Source organism: Halichoerus grypus, chromosome 1, assembly GCF_964656455.1.
Source record: "Halichoerus grypus chromosome 1, mHalGry1.hap1.1, whole genome shotgun sequence".
Taxonomy (NCBI): Eukaryota; Metazoa; Chordata; class Mammalia; order Carnivora; family Phocidae; genus Halichoerus; species Halichoerus grypus.
In genome coordinates, this window is record NC_135712.1 from 205053402 (window position 1) to 205069323 (window position 15922).

A 15922-nucleotide genomic window follows, 5' to 3' on the forward strand; every position below is an offset into this window, starting at 1 on the left:
GTCCTGGAAGTTTTTATCTCTCCTTCTATTTTCAATGACAGCCTAGCTGGATATAGTATTCTTCGCTGCATATTTTTCTTGTTTAGTGCCCTGAATATATCATGCCAGTCCTTTCTGGCCTGCCAGGTCTCTGTGGATAGGTCTGTCGCCAATCTAATGTTTCTACCCTTGTAGGTTACAGACCTCTTGTCCCGAGCTGCTTTCAGGGTTTTCTCTTGGCCTCTGAGATTTGTAAGTTTTACTAGTAGATGTTGGGGTGTTGACCTATTTTTATTGATTTTGATGGGGGTTCTCTGTGCCTCCTGGATTTTGATGCCTGTGTCCTTCCCCAAATTCGGGAAGTTCTCTGCTATAATTTGCTCCAATATACCTTCTGCCCCTCCCTCTCTCTTCTTCTTCTGGGATCCCAATTATTCTAGAATTGTTTTGTTTTATGGTATCATTTATGTCTCGAGTTCCCCCTTTGTGATCCAGTTAGTTGTTTATCTCTCTTTCTCTCAGCTTCTTTATTCTCCATCATTTGTTCTTCTATATCACTAACTCTCTCTTCTGCCTCATTTATCCTAGCCGTTAGAGCCTCCATTTTTGATTGCACCTCATTAATAGCCTTTTTTATTTCGACTTGGTTAGATTTTAGTTCTTTTATTTCTCCAGAAAGGGATTCTCTAGTATCTTCTATGCTTTTTTCAAGCCCAGCCAGTATCTTTATAATCGTCATTCTGAACTCTAGTTCCGATATCTTACTAATGTCCATGTTGATTAGGTCCCTGACAGTCAGTACTGTCTCTCATTCTTTTTTTTTGAGGTCAGTTTTTCCATTTTGTCATTTGTCCAGAGAAGAATATATGAATGAGAGGACAAAATGCTAAAAGGGTAACAACAACCCCAGAAAAATATACACTTCCAGAAAGTGGCAGCTTTTCTGTTCATAGAATTGCTGCTATTCTTTTCTTTCATCTCCTGTTGAGTTTGTAGGTGTTCAGAATGATTTGATAACTATCTAGCTGAATTTCTGGGACCAGACGAAATTTAGGTCTCCTACTCCTCCACCATCTTGCTCCTCCCCTCTGCTTTTTGGGTTTTGAGTATGAGAAGTTCTTTAAAGATCTTGGATACCAGCCCTTTATCTGTAATGTCATTTGCAAATATCATCTCCAATCCCGTGGATCTCCTCTTAGTTTTGTTGACTGTTTCCTTTGCTATGCAGAAGTGTTTTAACTTGATGAGGTCCCAAAAGTTCATCTTTGCTTTTGTTTCCCTTGCCTTTATTTTTCTATTATTATTTTTTTAATTTAATTTTATTATGTTATGCCAGTCACCATACAAGACATCATTAGTTTTTGATGTGGTGATCCTTCCCTTGCTTTTAGAGACATGTCTTGAAAGAAGTCACTGTGGCCGATGTCGAAGAGGTTACCGCCTATGTTCTCCTCTAGGATTTTGATGGATTCCTGTCTCGCATTGAGGTCTTTCATCCATTTTGAGTTATCTTTGTGTATGATATGAAAGAAAGGTCCAGTTTCATTCTTCTGCATGTGGCTGTCCAATTTTCCCAGCACCATTTATTGAAGAGACTGTCTTCTTTTCATTGGGTATTCTTCCCTGATTTGTCAAGATTCATTGACCATAGAGTTGAGGGTCCATTTCTGGGTTGTCTATTCTGTTCCATTGATGTATGTGTCTGATTTTTTTTGCCAGTACCATGCTGTCTTGATGATCACAGCTTTGTGATATAGCTTGAAGTCAGACAATTTGATGCCCCCAGCTTTGGTTTTCTTTTTCAACATTCCCTTGGTGATTCGGGGTCTTTTCTGGTTCTATACAAATTTTAGGATTGCTTGTTCCAGCTCTGTGAAAAATGTCGATGGTATTCTGATAGGGATTGCATTGAAAGTGTAGATTGCTCTGGGTAGCATAGACATTTTCTCAGTGTTTTTTTCTTCCAATCCATGAGCATGGAATATTTTCCCATCTCTTTGTGTCTTCTTCAATTTCTTTCATAAGTGTTCTGTAGAGTCTAGAGTATAGATCCTTTACCTCTTTGGTTAAGTTTATTCCTAGGTACCCTTTGGTTTTTGGTGCTATTGTAAATGGAATCAATTCCTTAATTTCTCTTTCTTCAGTCACACTGTTATTGTATAGAAATGCAACTGATTTCTGTGCATTGATTTTGTATCCTGCTACATTGCTGAATTGCTGTATGAGTTCTAGCAATTTTGGGGTAGAGTCTTTTGTATTTTCCACATAAAGTATCATGTCATCTGTGAAAAGAGAGAGTTTGACTTCTTCTTTGCCAATTTGAATGTCTTTTATTTCTTTTTGTTGTCTGATTGCTGAGGCCAGAACTTCTAGTACCATGTTGAAAAAAAGTGGTGAGAGTGGCCATCCCTGTCACATTGCTGACCTTAAACGAAAAGCTCTCAGTTTTTCCCCACTGAGAATGATATTCGCTGTGGGCTTTTCATAGATGGCTTTTATGATGTTGAGGGGTGTTCCCTCTATCCCTATATTTTGAAGAGTTTTAATCTGGAAAGGATGCTGTATTTTGTCAAATGTTTTTTCTGCATCAATTGGGAGGATAGAGAGAGGTTCTTCTCTCTTCTTTTGTTAATGTGCGCTATGACGTTGTTTGATTTGCCATGTTGAACCACCCTTGTGTCCCAGGAATAAACCCCACCTGGTCGTGGTGAATAATCTTTTTAATGTACTGTTGGATCCTATTGGCTAGGATCTTGGTGAGTATTTTGGCATCCATGTTCATCAGGGATATTGGTCTGTAATTCTCCTTTTTGATGGGGTCTTTGTCTGGTTTTGGGATCAGGGTAATGCTGGCCTCATCAAATGAGTTTTGAAGTTTTCCTTCCAGTTCTATTTTCTGAAACAACTTCAGTAGAATAGGTATGATTTCTTCCTTAAATGTTTGGTAGAATTCCCCTGGGAAGCCATCCGGCCCTGGACTCTTGTTTTTTGGGAGGTTTTTGATTACTCTTTCTATTTCCTCCTGGTTATTGGTCTGCTCAGATTGTCTATCTCTTCCTGTTTCAGTCTTGGAAGTTTATAAGTATCTGGGAATGCATCCATTTCTGCTACATTGCCTAGTTTGTTCGCATATAGCTGCTGGTAACAAATTCTAATAATTGTCTCCATGTCCTTGATATTGGTCATGATTTCTGTACCTTTCATTCATGATTTTATTAATTTGGGTCCTTTCTCTTTTCTTTTGTCTAAGTCTGGCCAGAGGTTTATTGATCTTATTAATTCTTTCAATGAACCAGCTTCTACTTTTGTTGATCTCTTCTACTGTCCTTCTAGTTTCTATTTCATTGATCTCTGCTCTAATCTTTATTATTTCTCTTCTCCTGTTTGGTTTAGGCTCTATTTGCTGTTCTTTCTCCGGGTCCTTTAGGTGTACGGTTAGCTTGTGCTTAGGGATGTTTCTAATTTTTAGAGAGAGGCTTGGATGGCTATGTACTTCCCTGAAGGACTGCCTTTGCATTATCCCATAGATTTTGGACCAATGTGTTTTCATTCTCATTAGTTTCAATGAATTGTTTAAGTTCTTCTCTAATTTCATGGTTGACCCATTCATTCTTTTGCAGGATGCTTTTTAACCTCCAAATGTTTGCGTTCCTTCCAAATTTTTCCTGGTGGTTGAGTTCCAGTTTCAAAGCATTGTGTTCTGAAAATATGCAGGGAATAATCTCAGTCTTTTCGTATTGGTTGAGATCTGATTTGTGACCCAGTATGGGATCTATTCAGGAGAAAGTTCTGTGTGCCCTTGAGAAGAATGAGTATTCTGTTGTTTTAGGATGGAATGTTCTATATATATCTAAGAAGTCCATTTGGCCCAATGTGTCCTTCAAAGGTCTTGTTTCTTTGTTGATCTTCTGCTTAAATGATCTGTCTATTGTTGTGAGTGGAGTGTTGAAGTCTCCTACTATTAATGTATTATTATCAGTATGTTTCTCTTTTTGGTTATTAATTGGTTTATATAATTGGTTGCTCCCATGGTGAGGGCATAGATATTTTGGAATTTTACCTCGCAGTATACCTTCTCCTTTCTAGGACTTCATGACATCAACTGGGCAGGTGACATCTTGGATAAGCCTCTTCAAAGAGGGCCAGAAAGGCAACCACAGGTGGATGGATGGCTCAACCCCCACCTACATGTGAGTCTCCCTGTCTGTGATGCAGGTGCCCCTAACCACCTACGACAGTTCCCCACCCCACAAGAGACTGGCAGGGCTTTTGAAGAGTGAGTTTATGACCACTCACTATTTACCTGCAGCAACTCCCAAACAACATGCCACACTTTCTACCATAACAGCTATTGTTATTTTGTTACTTGTGGAAAGTATTCCCATTTAAATGCTTGAGAAACAATGGATCCAATGCCAAACTGGTTCTTTGTTGCAGGACTTCTCAGAGGCTTGAATGTACTAATATGCAGGTTGGGCCTATTCAGGAGTCTAATAATGTAGCACTTGCCAACTGTATGAGTTTCTTGTGGCCTCTGTAACAAAGAGCCACAAACTGTGTGGCTTAACACAATAGAAACTTATTCTTCCACAGCTCTGGAGGCCAGAAGTCCCAAACCAACATGTCAGCAGAGCTACACTCCCTCCAAAGGCTGTAGGGGAGGATCATTTCTTGCCTCTTCTAGCTTCTGGTGGCTGCAGGTACTCCTTGGCTCGTGGGACCATCACTCCAATCCCTGCCTCTGTGGTCACGTACTCTACTCTTCTCCCATGTGCCTTCTCTCTTCTGTCCCTTATAAGGACATTTGTCATTGGATTTAGGGCTCACTCAGTTAATCCAGGATGATCTCATCTCAATATCCTTCACTAAATTTCATTTGCAAAGACCCTTTTCCCAAATAAGGTCACATTCAGAGATACCTGGGGTCAGGATGTGGGCATATCTTTTTGGTGGGGACAACATTGAACCCACAATGCCTTCCTGGCAGTAACCTGCCTCCTCACAATTTTTGTTTTTCTTTTGATGTTTCCATCTGCCAGCATCACCTTTCCCTGTCTGGCAAACTGCCCTGGAATGGTCCAGGCTTAAGGCAGAATTCATCTTGGTAAACTCATCAGCTGCCTGAGCATGTACTGTATACCTTACATGCACTGGTGTTGACATCCTCAGAATGTGCTCCCATTTTGCAAAAGCAGAAAACAGATGCTCAGACATTAAGACTGTTAAGTAGATAGCAGGTGGCAGAGCTAGAATTTGGACAGGGTAAAATCTGGCTTCAGGATGAATGGACCTCAGAGAACGGGAAAGGATCAGTGGGATGAGACAGTCAGAGACAGGGTCCCTGAACTTGGAGATCCTCAGCTTCTCCGAAGACTTTTGCTTCTTGCCACTCCCATTTGAGCTCAGTCTCTCCATTTGGAAAAAAAAAAAAAACAGGAAGTGGTTGACCAGATGACTACTATAAGATGGGCTCAAAAATGACTCCCAATGGAGGCCTCAAGACCCACAGGGCCAGACCCTCACTCATAGAGAGCAGGGCTGGGGGGCTCAGGCACTGGCCCATCTACTCAGGGACTTTGTGGGCATCTCTTTACAGCAACTGGGACTTCAAGGAGCTACATGATAATATAACTGCCCCAGCCTGCATGATGATGCACAACTTTGGACCCTAGAGTGACTGTTCTTGTGAATTAAGGAGATTTGCTTTCATTTGTGAGAGGCGGCAGAACCGCTGACCCAAGCCCTTATACTCCACTCCCTGCGATGAAGCAGAACCCTTGCTCTACAGTCTCAGGCTCCATCCTTGCCTTTTCTGGGTTCTGAGTTCACAGGGGCAACAATAAAGGACCTTTCTCCAAAGCCTAGTGTCCCTTTCTTGGCATTGAGCTTGCCCACCCTTTATTTCCTTTCCTGGTTTCTGCTGAGTGGAGGAAATGCCCCAAAAGTAGTCCTGGGCCCATCCCTGCAGGAGGATTATAATTCTTAACTCCCATTAAAGCCAGGCTCAGCCACAAATCTCGCTTGGGCCAATGAATTGTGATGGGAATTGACATGTGCCACTAGTAAGCAGGAATCTTAAGAGCCTTATGTGGTTCTGCCATCTTTATTTTGCTCTTGCCACAAGACCAGCTGTTCCCAGAGAGGGCAGATCCTTCAAATTTGGTCCTGCAATGAAGGAGACCCCCTCAAGCAGAGCTTCAGCTGACCCACCATGACCATAAGCATGACCAAGACATGAAGCTCTGTGGTTGTCGGCCACTAAGATTTTGAGGTCACCAGTTGTTACCTCATCATACTTAACCTAAGCTGACCAATACAGGGGACCAAGTTCCATTATAAAACCCCCATATCTTGGGCTTTCCTCTGACCAAAAAGCCTAAAGCTTGTGGATATAGGGTGTTTGGGGCCCTCACATTCATTCAGCATCACCATTAACTCAGGCAGCCTCTCTGGTTTTCTCTTCAGCATCTCCTGCTGGTCTAGTCTCCTCTCTGGTTCCCAGTGAGATTGTTCTAAGACATCTCAAAAACCCCTTCACAGACTGCCACTTCACTTTTTCCATGCCGCTCACACCTCCATTCATTTGCTCTTGCAGTTTTCTATGCCTGGGATGCTCCTTTGCCCTGGCTTCCTTTGGGACATCTATTCCTTCATTGGGCCCAAATCAACTGGTACCATCTGCACAGTCTACTCAGAGTTTGACTCCTGCTTTCCTCTTAGAGACCTTTATTAAATTTTATGGTCTATACTGTACAGATGCAGTGGGTCTCTATCCCATTTAAAAAATTCTTCAATCCTTAAATTGTGTCTGACTCCCTTCTGTTAATTCCAAAACCTATGTGAGTTTCCTCCACATTTGCAAGCCTGGATTCTTGAGACCAAGACCAATGAGAAGGTGCAGGCAACAGGCATTAGGATTAGGCACGGCCATTCCCTGGATCTGGCCCAGGCTCACTTACATATACGTGTCTCACTCTAGATAGTCATGGTACAACAAAATTAAGGTCTGTCGGAAAAATTGTTCTCCAACAAATGCCATTTTGAATTAGGTAAGATAGCAATTTGGTCTGGTCTCTGCTATCTCTCTCTTTAGAATCTGAAACTGTATGGGAATGAGATGCATGCCTGTATCCCTGCTGCAGGGAAGAGAAACATAAAATGTGGTTCTCTTCCAGGACCATGGAGAAGGGTTGTCAGAAACTAGGAGTGGCCTCTTGCTCTTTGTTCAGAAAGCTTAGCTGAAATTCAGTTAATGGGAAAATGCAGGTGGACCAGATGTCTCATGATAATTTGGTGAAATGGATCAAACCATGTGCTTTCTCAGGATGCATTTTGCAATTGATGTATTCAGTAAACACTCATGAGTGCTTACAACATGGCAGACACAGTGACTGAGAACCAGGATAGACACACCTGTCACCACCAGGATGCCTTCCTGGGGCTTTGTAGTTTATGGCAGAGGGGGAGCTGATAAAACAGGTGTTCTATCAGAGCAAGATGGAGTCACTCATGTCAAGCAGTAACTTATGTCAAGCACTGACATAAGCAGCCAAGGGCATTGCTGCTCAGACAGGATATCGCTAAAACCAGCACAAGCTGATGGCTTCCAGAACTGGTAACCAGCTGAACCCAAGGACGTCTGCAAAGGCCCAAGACTGATTAAACTCCTTTAAAAAAGGAGGACTTTGCAGCAAACTGTCAGACTTTCCAAACGCTGTCCCTTTCACATCTGACCACATCAAAAAAGGCAATTGCCTGCAAAAGGTCTGCCCAGTTGATCTCTGAACACAACAGAGATCCTCCACTGCTTGAACAGAATAAGCAGCACGTGCACAGAGCTGACCCAGACCAGACCAAGGCCTTCTCCCAACTGCGTGCTCACAGACTGACTTTGCATTTGGTTTGTTAACTGCTTACCCTTAGTTGTATCTTGCTGGTTGTATGACTTTGTCTTGTGCTTTGCTTTGTGTGACATGTATGAAGCCAAGTTAAATATGTAGTAAAATGTCACTGAGTTTGGAATCCTGAACTTGCTTTACAATTACGTTAAACTTGCTTTATGATGGGCTGGGTCTGACCCATCTTTCTGTCTGCAGCTGTGAGCACAGATTATGGCACCCAGCAGGGGCTGATGAATGTCTGGGGAAGGAAATGACTCGGACAATATTTCTTGGTCACCCCTGGGTCGGCCCCAGTGCAGAGACCCAGAAACGCACGGGACCTGCCTGGCAGAACAGCTGAGCAAAGCTACAAGGCTGTGTTTCAAAGGGACTTTGATTATTGCTCATTTAATCTCCAGTGGCCACACACTGCTTGGCACACAATAGATGCACAAAAATACCTGTGAGACAAATGAAAGTGTGGTGCCCATAGTTCAAGAAAAAGATTGAAATGGATGTTGTTGGCGGGGGGAGAGTTCTCCCCGACCAAGCACCTACTGTGTGCCAGGCTCTTTACACATATTGTGTCTCTTCTTACCATTCAGTCCCATTTCCTAAAAGACAAAGTGAGGCCCAGAGAGGCCAAGCCGCTTGTCCAGGGTCACAGCGCCCTCTCCAGGCAGGGCTGCAAGATGCAGCTGAACTGAGACCTTGGGCTCCACTCCATCTCTTGGCTTACTATTGAACCCCTTCTGTGACCTTAGCCTTATATGCTGACCTTTCTGGGCATCCAGAAGCAGCAACAAAGCTCTTTCTCCTTAGTCCTGAATTCATTTCTTGATTGAACATCTGTTTCTATGATGTCCTTTCCAGACTTGAGTTGTGCCAGGAAATCCCAACAGATTGCCCTCACATTCTGGGTCTTCCAGTGCACCAGTGAGCTAGAGCTTAGAGGAGAGTGTTTTCGGGACCCTCAGTCCAGGCTGGCACCTCCTTCCAGCCCACTCTCCCTCGGGCTCCAGAGGGCTGGATCCAAGGTGCCTCCAAGTCCCTTCACATTGTGACCCCGTCTGACTTCCCAGCCTCCCCCGACTCCATTCTGGGCACTTCTCCATGCCTTTGCTCACGCTGGTTCCTCTGCCTGCCGTTCCCTCCCTGACGCCGTGTGCTGGGGACTGTTCATCCTTCAGAGTTCAGCTCAGATGTCACCTACCTCCTTTCCCACCTGCACTGTAAGGTCTCACAGCACTGTGCATATCCTTCCTTCACTGTTTTCTTTAAAGCATTTTATTGAGTATTTATTGTTCCATTTAATTTTTACCTTTCTGGGTGCTGGGAACACAGCATGCTCCCAGTGAGATGCCATCTCTGCCCTCAGGAGGTCTGTCGAAGTCTAGTGGGAGACACAGACCCATAACCAGGTGATGACAGCACCATGTGATGGGGGACTTCAGGGCAAGCTAGGAGTCAGAGACCCCAAGTCTGGGGTGCAGGGATGCAGGATAGGCTTCCTGGAGGGTGGCATGTGACCTGAGACCGGTTGATTGAAGCAGATGGGAGTGGGGCATGAGGGATGCAGTGGGACCTGGGGATGAGAGAGTCTGGTACTCTCAAGAAATTGAACATGCTCCCATCTCATTTTAGCCTAGAGATGCAAAGTGGGGGTGCTGTGTTGGAAGAGGGAGAGGCAGCTGAGAGACGAAACTGGAGAGGCTAACAGGGACCAGAGTTTTGGCTGCAGGGAAGCATCTGGGACTAGGGAGCCATGGCTGGTTCCAAGCAAGGAGTGGGGGATGTAATGTGCTTTGTTTAGCAGGATCCCTCTGATGTTGTGTAGGAAGCAGGTGTAGAGGTCAGAGCCAAAGCAGAGAACTGAATCAGGAGGGATGTATAGTGGGTTAAAATAGTGTTGCTCAGAAATGCATGTCCACTTGGAACCTCAGAATGTGACCTTGCTTGAAATAGGGTCTTTACTGGGGCGCCTGGGTGGCTCAGTCGTTAAGCGTCTGCCTTTGGCTAGGGTCATGATCCCAGGGTCCTGGGATCGAACCCCGCAGCATCGGGCTCCCTGCTCAGTGGAAGCCTGCTTCTCCCTCTCCCACTTCCCCTGCTTGTGTTCCTGCTCTCCCTGTGTCTCTCTCTGTCAAATAAATAACTAAATAAATCTTAAAAAAAAAAAAAAGAAATAGGGTCTTTACAGGTGTAATTAGATAAGGATCTCAAGATGAAATCATCCTGGGTGTTGAGCTCCTAAATGCTGGTGTCTAATGACTGGTGCCCTTATAAGGAGAGGAGAAGACATACAGACACAAGGAGAAGTTCATGTGAAGACTCAGGTAGAGATGGGGATGATGCAGTCAAGGGTGCTGGCAGCCACCAGAAGCCGGGAGAGAGGCATAGGGCTGATCCTCCCTCAGAGCCTCCAGAAGGAACTACCCTGCTGACACCTGGCCTCCAGAACTGGGAGAGAGCATATTTCTGGTTTTTTGAGCCACCCAGTTTGTGGCAATTTGTCTCCTCAGCCCCAGGACACTAATTCAAGGGCGGGTGCTGTCTTCTAGGTCATATGTGCTCACACCAGGTGGGGGGTCTGGACGTGAGAACACGAGGAGGGAGGAGAGTAGACACTGAGCTGCACTGTGGCCCGAGAGCAAGGCAAGCCTGGTTGCTGGTGGCCTGACGCCTTGGCACTGCCCCCTCCCTCCCTCCTCAGTCCTCAGCCTGGGGCAGCCTGGGCCCAGAGCAGGGCCATGCTTTAGAGATCCCATCTCTGACCCTGCATCTCTGCTTCTGCGGAGGCCAGACAGCAGCCCCTCTTCTGGACCACTCCCAGGGGCTGGGACCCAGGGTTTCCCCACCCAGCTCTGGGAACCTGTGCTGTCCTCTCTGGGATGGCCCAGGGGTGCCTGTTTGTGGCGTGTGGATGGACTTGAGCTTTGAGAATGCAGTGTCCATAGTCCAGCATGCATGAGAACAAAGGAGTATGCTCAGAGAGTAGGGGAGGGGCTCCAGCCTCCTTTTGTATTCCTTCCCCTGTCCAGTTAGAGGCACCTGCCTTAACCATCTTCTGCACAGCCCGGCTGGGAGGCCTCAGGAAAGGTCTGGAGGCTGCATGTACTGCTCTGGGCTATCTCAGGGAAGCCTCTGGAAGTCTCCCTGAGGGCCCCCCCCAACCCCCCTCCCCCGCCCCCGCCTGACTTGGGCCCTGAGGGTGGCCCCGCCCACAACCTGCCTCTGCTGCCCACCTCCCCTGGGAAGCCTTTGGAATGCCACTGGAGTACCGCTAGATAAAGCGCAGGCGCAGCCTCCCGCCCTGCCCACCCCGCTTCTGAGCTCCCGGTGTTGAGTGTGAGTGAGGGGACCCAGGGCTTCCTCTGCGACGCCCCCAGACAGTTCCCCGCCGCCGCCACCAACGGAGGCGAGTGTGCGCCCCTGGGTGCTTTTCAGGAGGAGGTGATGCAAGCGCGGGATGCGGGGAAGGACTGTGGGTAATAAGAATGTGGGGGTGGATCTTGGGATCCAGAACCCCGCTGAACGAAGTTTGAAGGACACAGTTCCTGGGCGGATGCCTCTAATTCAGGAATCGCGCATCCAGGTCCTGTGTGCTTCCTGGTCATCGCTGCGATCTTAGCGTGAAGGGTGTCCGTCAGGGACACCGGCGGTAGTCACCATCTTCCTGCTTCTGCTGTGTCGTGCTGTGAGAGTGTACGTCTGTGTGCACCTGCGGGGGTGCCTGTGGCCGCGACTCTGCAGTTGTGTGGGTGGGTCCATCCCCGCCGCGGGGTCTCCGCCTCCGTGTGAGTGAGCGGGTCTGATCCTGAGCGCAGGTGCATGTGGGCCTGCTGTGTGCCTGTCTGGTGTAGAGCTTAAGGCAGCTGCGCCTCTGTGTGTGTGGGGGGGGGGGGGGGGGAGTGGAATGCAGGTATGTGGAGGTGTGGGCGCACACCCACATGTAGGTGTTCATGAGACACGGGGCACCCAGATGCCAGTCTGTAAGAACCGGAGGCCGCCTACCCCTGAGGAGAGCTGTTCTGAGGTGCCTCCCCTTCTGCTCTCACACACACCTGGCGGAGGCTCAGTGGCTGCCCTGGAAGGCACAGGAAAGCTTAAGGGCAGGTGGTGGGTTCTTCCTTCCTGATCTCCCCTCTGGCCCTAGGCACTCACTCTCTCCCTTTCTGGGGACAGGCTGGGCTGTGAACCAAGGGGGAGACAGCACAGAGGTAGAGGAGGACTGAGGAAAGTACGTTTTCCTTTCTAAAAAAAATGGGACAATTTCACATAATACAAAATTAATCATTTTGAAGTTACAAATCATTGGCGTTTAGCACATTCACAATGTTGTGCAACCATCACCCCTTTCTAGTTGCCAAATATTTTCATCACCCCAAAAGGAAACACTGCCTTCATTAGTAGGCACTTCCCCGTTGCCCCCTGCCCAGGCTCCAGCTTCCCCCCAACCCCTAATATGCTTGTTGTGTCTACGAATTTGCATATTTTAGGTATTTCATATTACCGGAATCAACCTTTTGTTCAGACAACCTTTCGTGCCTGGCTTTTTTTCACATAGCATGATGTTTTCAAGGTTCATTTATGATGCCACATGTGTTCGTACTTTGATGTGTAAAAAACACATGACATAAAATTCATTATCTTAACCATTTTTAAGTATGCAGTTCCGGTGGTGTTAAGGATATTCACATTGTTGTGTAATAGATCTGCAGAACTCTTTTCATCTTGCAAAACAGAGACTCTATACCCATTAAACAGAACTTGCAGTTTCCCACTCCCTGTAGTCCTTGGCAACCTCCATTCTACTTTGTTTCTATGAATTTGACTGCTTTAGATACCTCACATAAGTGGGATCATACAGGATTTCTCCTTTTGGGGGACTAGCTGATTCCACATAGCATAATATTCTCAAGGTTCTTTCGTGTTGTGGCATGTGACAGGATTTCCTTCCTTTCAAGGCTGAATGCTATTCCATTGTATGGATATATCACATCTTGTTTATCCATCCATCCACCAATGGACATTGGGGTTGTTTCTACCTCAAGGCTATTGTGACTAGTGCTTCTATGACCAGGAGTGAGCAAATATCTCTTCCCGACCCTGCTTTTGCCACTTTTGCATATATATCCAGAAGTGGGATGGCTGAGGCATAGGTAGTTCTATTTCTAATTTTTTGAGGACCATTCATACTGTTTTCCGTAGCCGTTGTACGACTGTTCAATCCCACCAACAATGCGCAGAGTTCTAATTTCTCCACCTCCTTGCCTTTTAAATGGCACAACTCAGTGCCATTTAACCATTCACAATATTGTGCCACCAACACCTGTATTTAGTTCCAAGAGATTTCACCACCCCAGAAGGAAATCTGCAACCCATTTAACAGTCACTCCCCATTGCAGCTCCCCATTGGAACTCCCGTTCCCTGGCAACTGCTAATCTGCTTTCTGTCTTGATGTGTTTACCTATTCTGTATGTTTCAAATAAATGAAATCATACAATATGTGGTCTTTGTGGCTGGTTTCTTTCACTCAGCATATTGTCTTTGAGGTTGATCCATGTTGTAGCATGTTCAGTACTTCATGCTTTTGTATGCTTAAAAGATATTCCATCATATGGATATATCACTTTTTGTTTATCCATTCATCTGTTGGTCCATCCTGCATTTTTAAAAAGATGTTGCATTTTTGCATCAAGTCTGTCGATGGCAGAGAGAGGAAGAAAGATATACAGAAAGACAGAGCAGTAACACTGGATGGACCAGTTGCTTGGAAGGAGAGCTGTCCCCACGGGGAGCTGGGGCAGATGTGAGTCAGTTGCCACTCAGGGAAGGATATGAGAGAACCCACAGCTGCGAGCCTTGGTTGCTCCACAAAGCAGGAGGTTGGGGATAGGAGAGTGGGTAGGGCTTGAGGAGAGGGAAGGAGATTCAGAGAAGAGCATCGGTGAGTGACCAGAGATAGAGTGCCCAGCAGGGGTCAGAGAATGTGACTCTGGTAATGCTGGTCAGTGCCACATCCTTGTGGGGGACTCACACAAGTTAGACCACACAACAATAGTAGCTAAGAGCTGAACGGGCATCACCTCACCTTGCCACTACAGCCCTGTGGAATGAGGATGATTATTCCATGTTCCCAGTGAGCCAGTAAGGGATAATGCTGAGAATTAACCAGAGCCTACATCCTCTCCATGCCACACAGGAGAGGTGACCTCCAGCTGAAGATAGCAATCAGGGAGTAGCTTGCACTTAAAATTCAGGAAGGATTTGGAATCACAGAGATGGAGAGAAGCATGGAGTGGCCAGCATGCTCAAAGGCAGGAAAGCCGGCTGGTCGTGCATGGAGTCAATGACAGTAATAACAGTAGTTGTAATTATTATTATCAGTATTATTTTTTACAGCGTTCTTACTATGCGCCAGGGCCTGCATTACGCAATTGAGGCTCACGATCTTCCGTGAACCCCAAGCAGCTCCGAGGATCACTGACAGTCATGATGAGCAGCAGGTCATGGAGGGACTGGCCGTGGTGTGGGGGGTGAGGGCCCCCCACCCCCGGGGAAGTCCTCCTGGGCCGGGCTCAGCATGGACCCAGAACTCGTGCCCACCAGGCCGCCTTCCCTCTCTCCCACCCAGTGATGGCCACCACTCTGGGCCTAAACCACAGCTCCATGTCTGAATTCATCCTCGTGGGCTTCTCCACCTTCCCGCCATGTCTCCTGCCCGTCTTCTTCCTGCTGTTCCTGCTCATGTACCTGTTCACCCTGCTGGGGAACCTGCTCATCATGGCCACTGTGTGGAGCGAGCGCAGCCTGCACACGCCCATGTACCTCTTCCTGTGTGCCCTGTCCATCTCCGAGATCCTCTACACCTTGGCCATCACTCCACGCCTGCTGGTGGACCTGCTCTCCACCCACCGCACCATTGCCTTTGTGGCCTGTGTCAGCCAGATGTTCTTCTCCTTCACATTTGGCTTCACCCACTCCTTCCTGCTCACCGTCATGGGCTACGACCGCTACGTGGCCATCTGCCACCCCCTGCGCTACAATGTGCTCATGAGCCCCCGTGGCTGCACCTGCCTGGTGGCCTGGTCCTGGGCTGGTGGCTCAGTCATAGGGCTGGTGGTGGCCACAGCCATTTCCCACCTCACCTTCTGTGGACCCAATGAAATCCAGCATTTTTTATGTCATGTACCCCCTCTCTTGAAGCTGGCCTGTGGAACTGATGTACCAGTAGTAGCCCTGGGTGTGGGGCTGGTGTGCATCACCAACTTGTTGGGTTGCTTTCTCCTCATCCTCCTCTCCTACACCTTAATTGTGGTTGCCATCTTGAAGATCTCCTCTGCTGAGGGCCGGCACAAAACCTTCTCCACCTGTGCGTCCCACCTTATTGTGGTCATTGTGCACTATGGCTTTGCGTCTATCATCTACCTCAAGCCCAAGGGTCTGCACTCCCACGAAAGCAACACCCTGATGGCCATCACCTACACGATCCTCACACCCTTCCTCAGTCCCATCATCTTCAGTCTCAGGAACAAGGAGCTGAAGACTGCCATGAAGAAGACCTTCCTCAGCAAACTCTATCCCTCCAACATCTAAGTGGCCAGTGTGAAGGTGGTTTTAGAAGAAGGTAGAAGGATGACCATACCCTCACCTGTACAATGGGGTTTACAATGTCTGCCTAGTAAGATTGGTAAAAAGATGTGTGACAACACCCATGACATGGCAGGTACTCAATAAATGTGAACTTTTCTTCTTCTTCTTCCCTTGGTTTGTGTCTTGGCTATTAGTTTTATTTGTAATCAAACAGCTTTCGTGAGATATAATCCACATGCCATATAATTCACCCATTTAAAGTACACAGTTCAGTTGGTCTATAGTATATTCAGAGTTATGTGATCATCACCACCATCAATTTGAAACATTTTTGTCACCCAAAAAGGAAACCCCTACCCATTCAGTCCCCATTTCTTCCCCAACTCCCATAACCCCCAGCTATAGGAAACCACTTTTTTTCAGAATATGTTTTAATTTTTAAAAATTGAAATATAGTTGCCATACG

At 46.7% G+C, this 15922-nt stretch overlaps 1 protein-coding gene across 4 annotated transcripts; it reads left to right on the plus strand.

Annotated features, from left to right (window-relative positions):
- The first annotated feature begins 11465 nt into the window (after positions 1 to 11465).
- LOC118533695 (olfactory receptor 10H2-like) lies at positions 11466 to 15610 on the plus strand. 4 transcript variants are annotated; one of them, XM_036089100.2, is made up of 2 exons: positions 11466 to 11564; positions 14266 to 15610. In XM_036089100.2, the coding sequence occupies exon 2, from the start codon at positions 14500 to 14502 to the stop codon at positions 15457 to 15459; it is 960 nt and encodes a 319-aa protein (XP_035944993.1). In that variant the 5' UTR covers positions 11466 to 11564; positions 14266 to 14499; the 3' UTR covers positions 15460 to 15610. The 4 variants fall into 4 exon arrangements, with proteins under 4 accessions (XP_035944993.1, XP_035944989.1, XP_035944996.1 ...); XM_036089096.2 differs by having other exon boundaries at positions 11475 to 11656; XM_036089103.2 differs by having other exon boundaries at positions 11475 to 11620.
- Positions 15611 to 15922: the final 312 nt, after the last annotated feature.

Coding starts and splice junctions, on each gene's coding strand:
- LOC118533695 (XM_036089100.2), top strand. CDS start 14,500: ATGGCCACCACTCTGGGCCTAAACCACAGCTCCATGTCTGAATTCATC.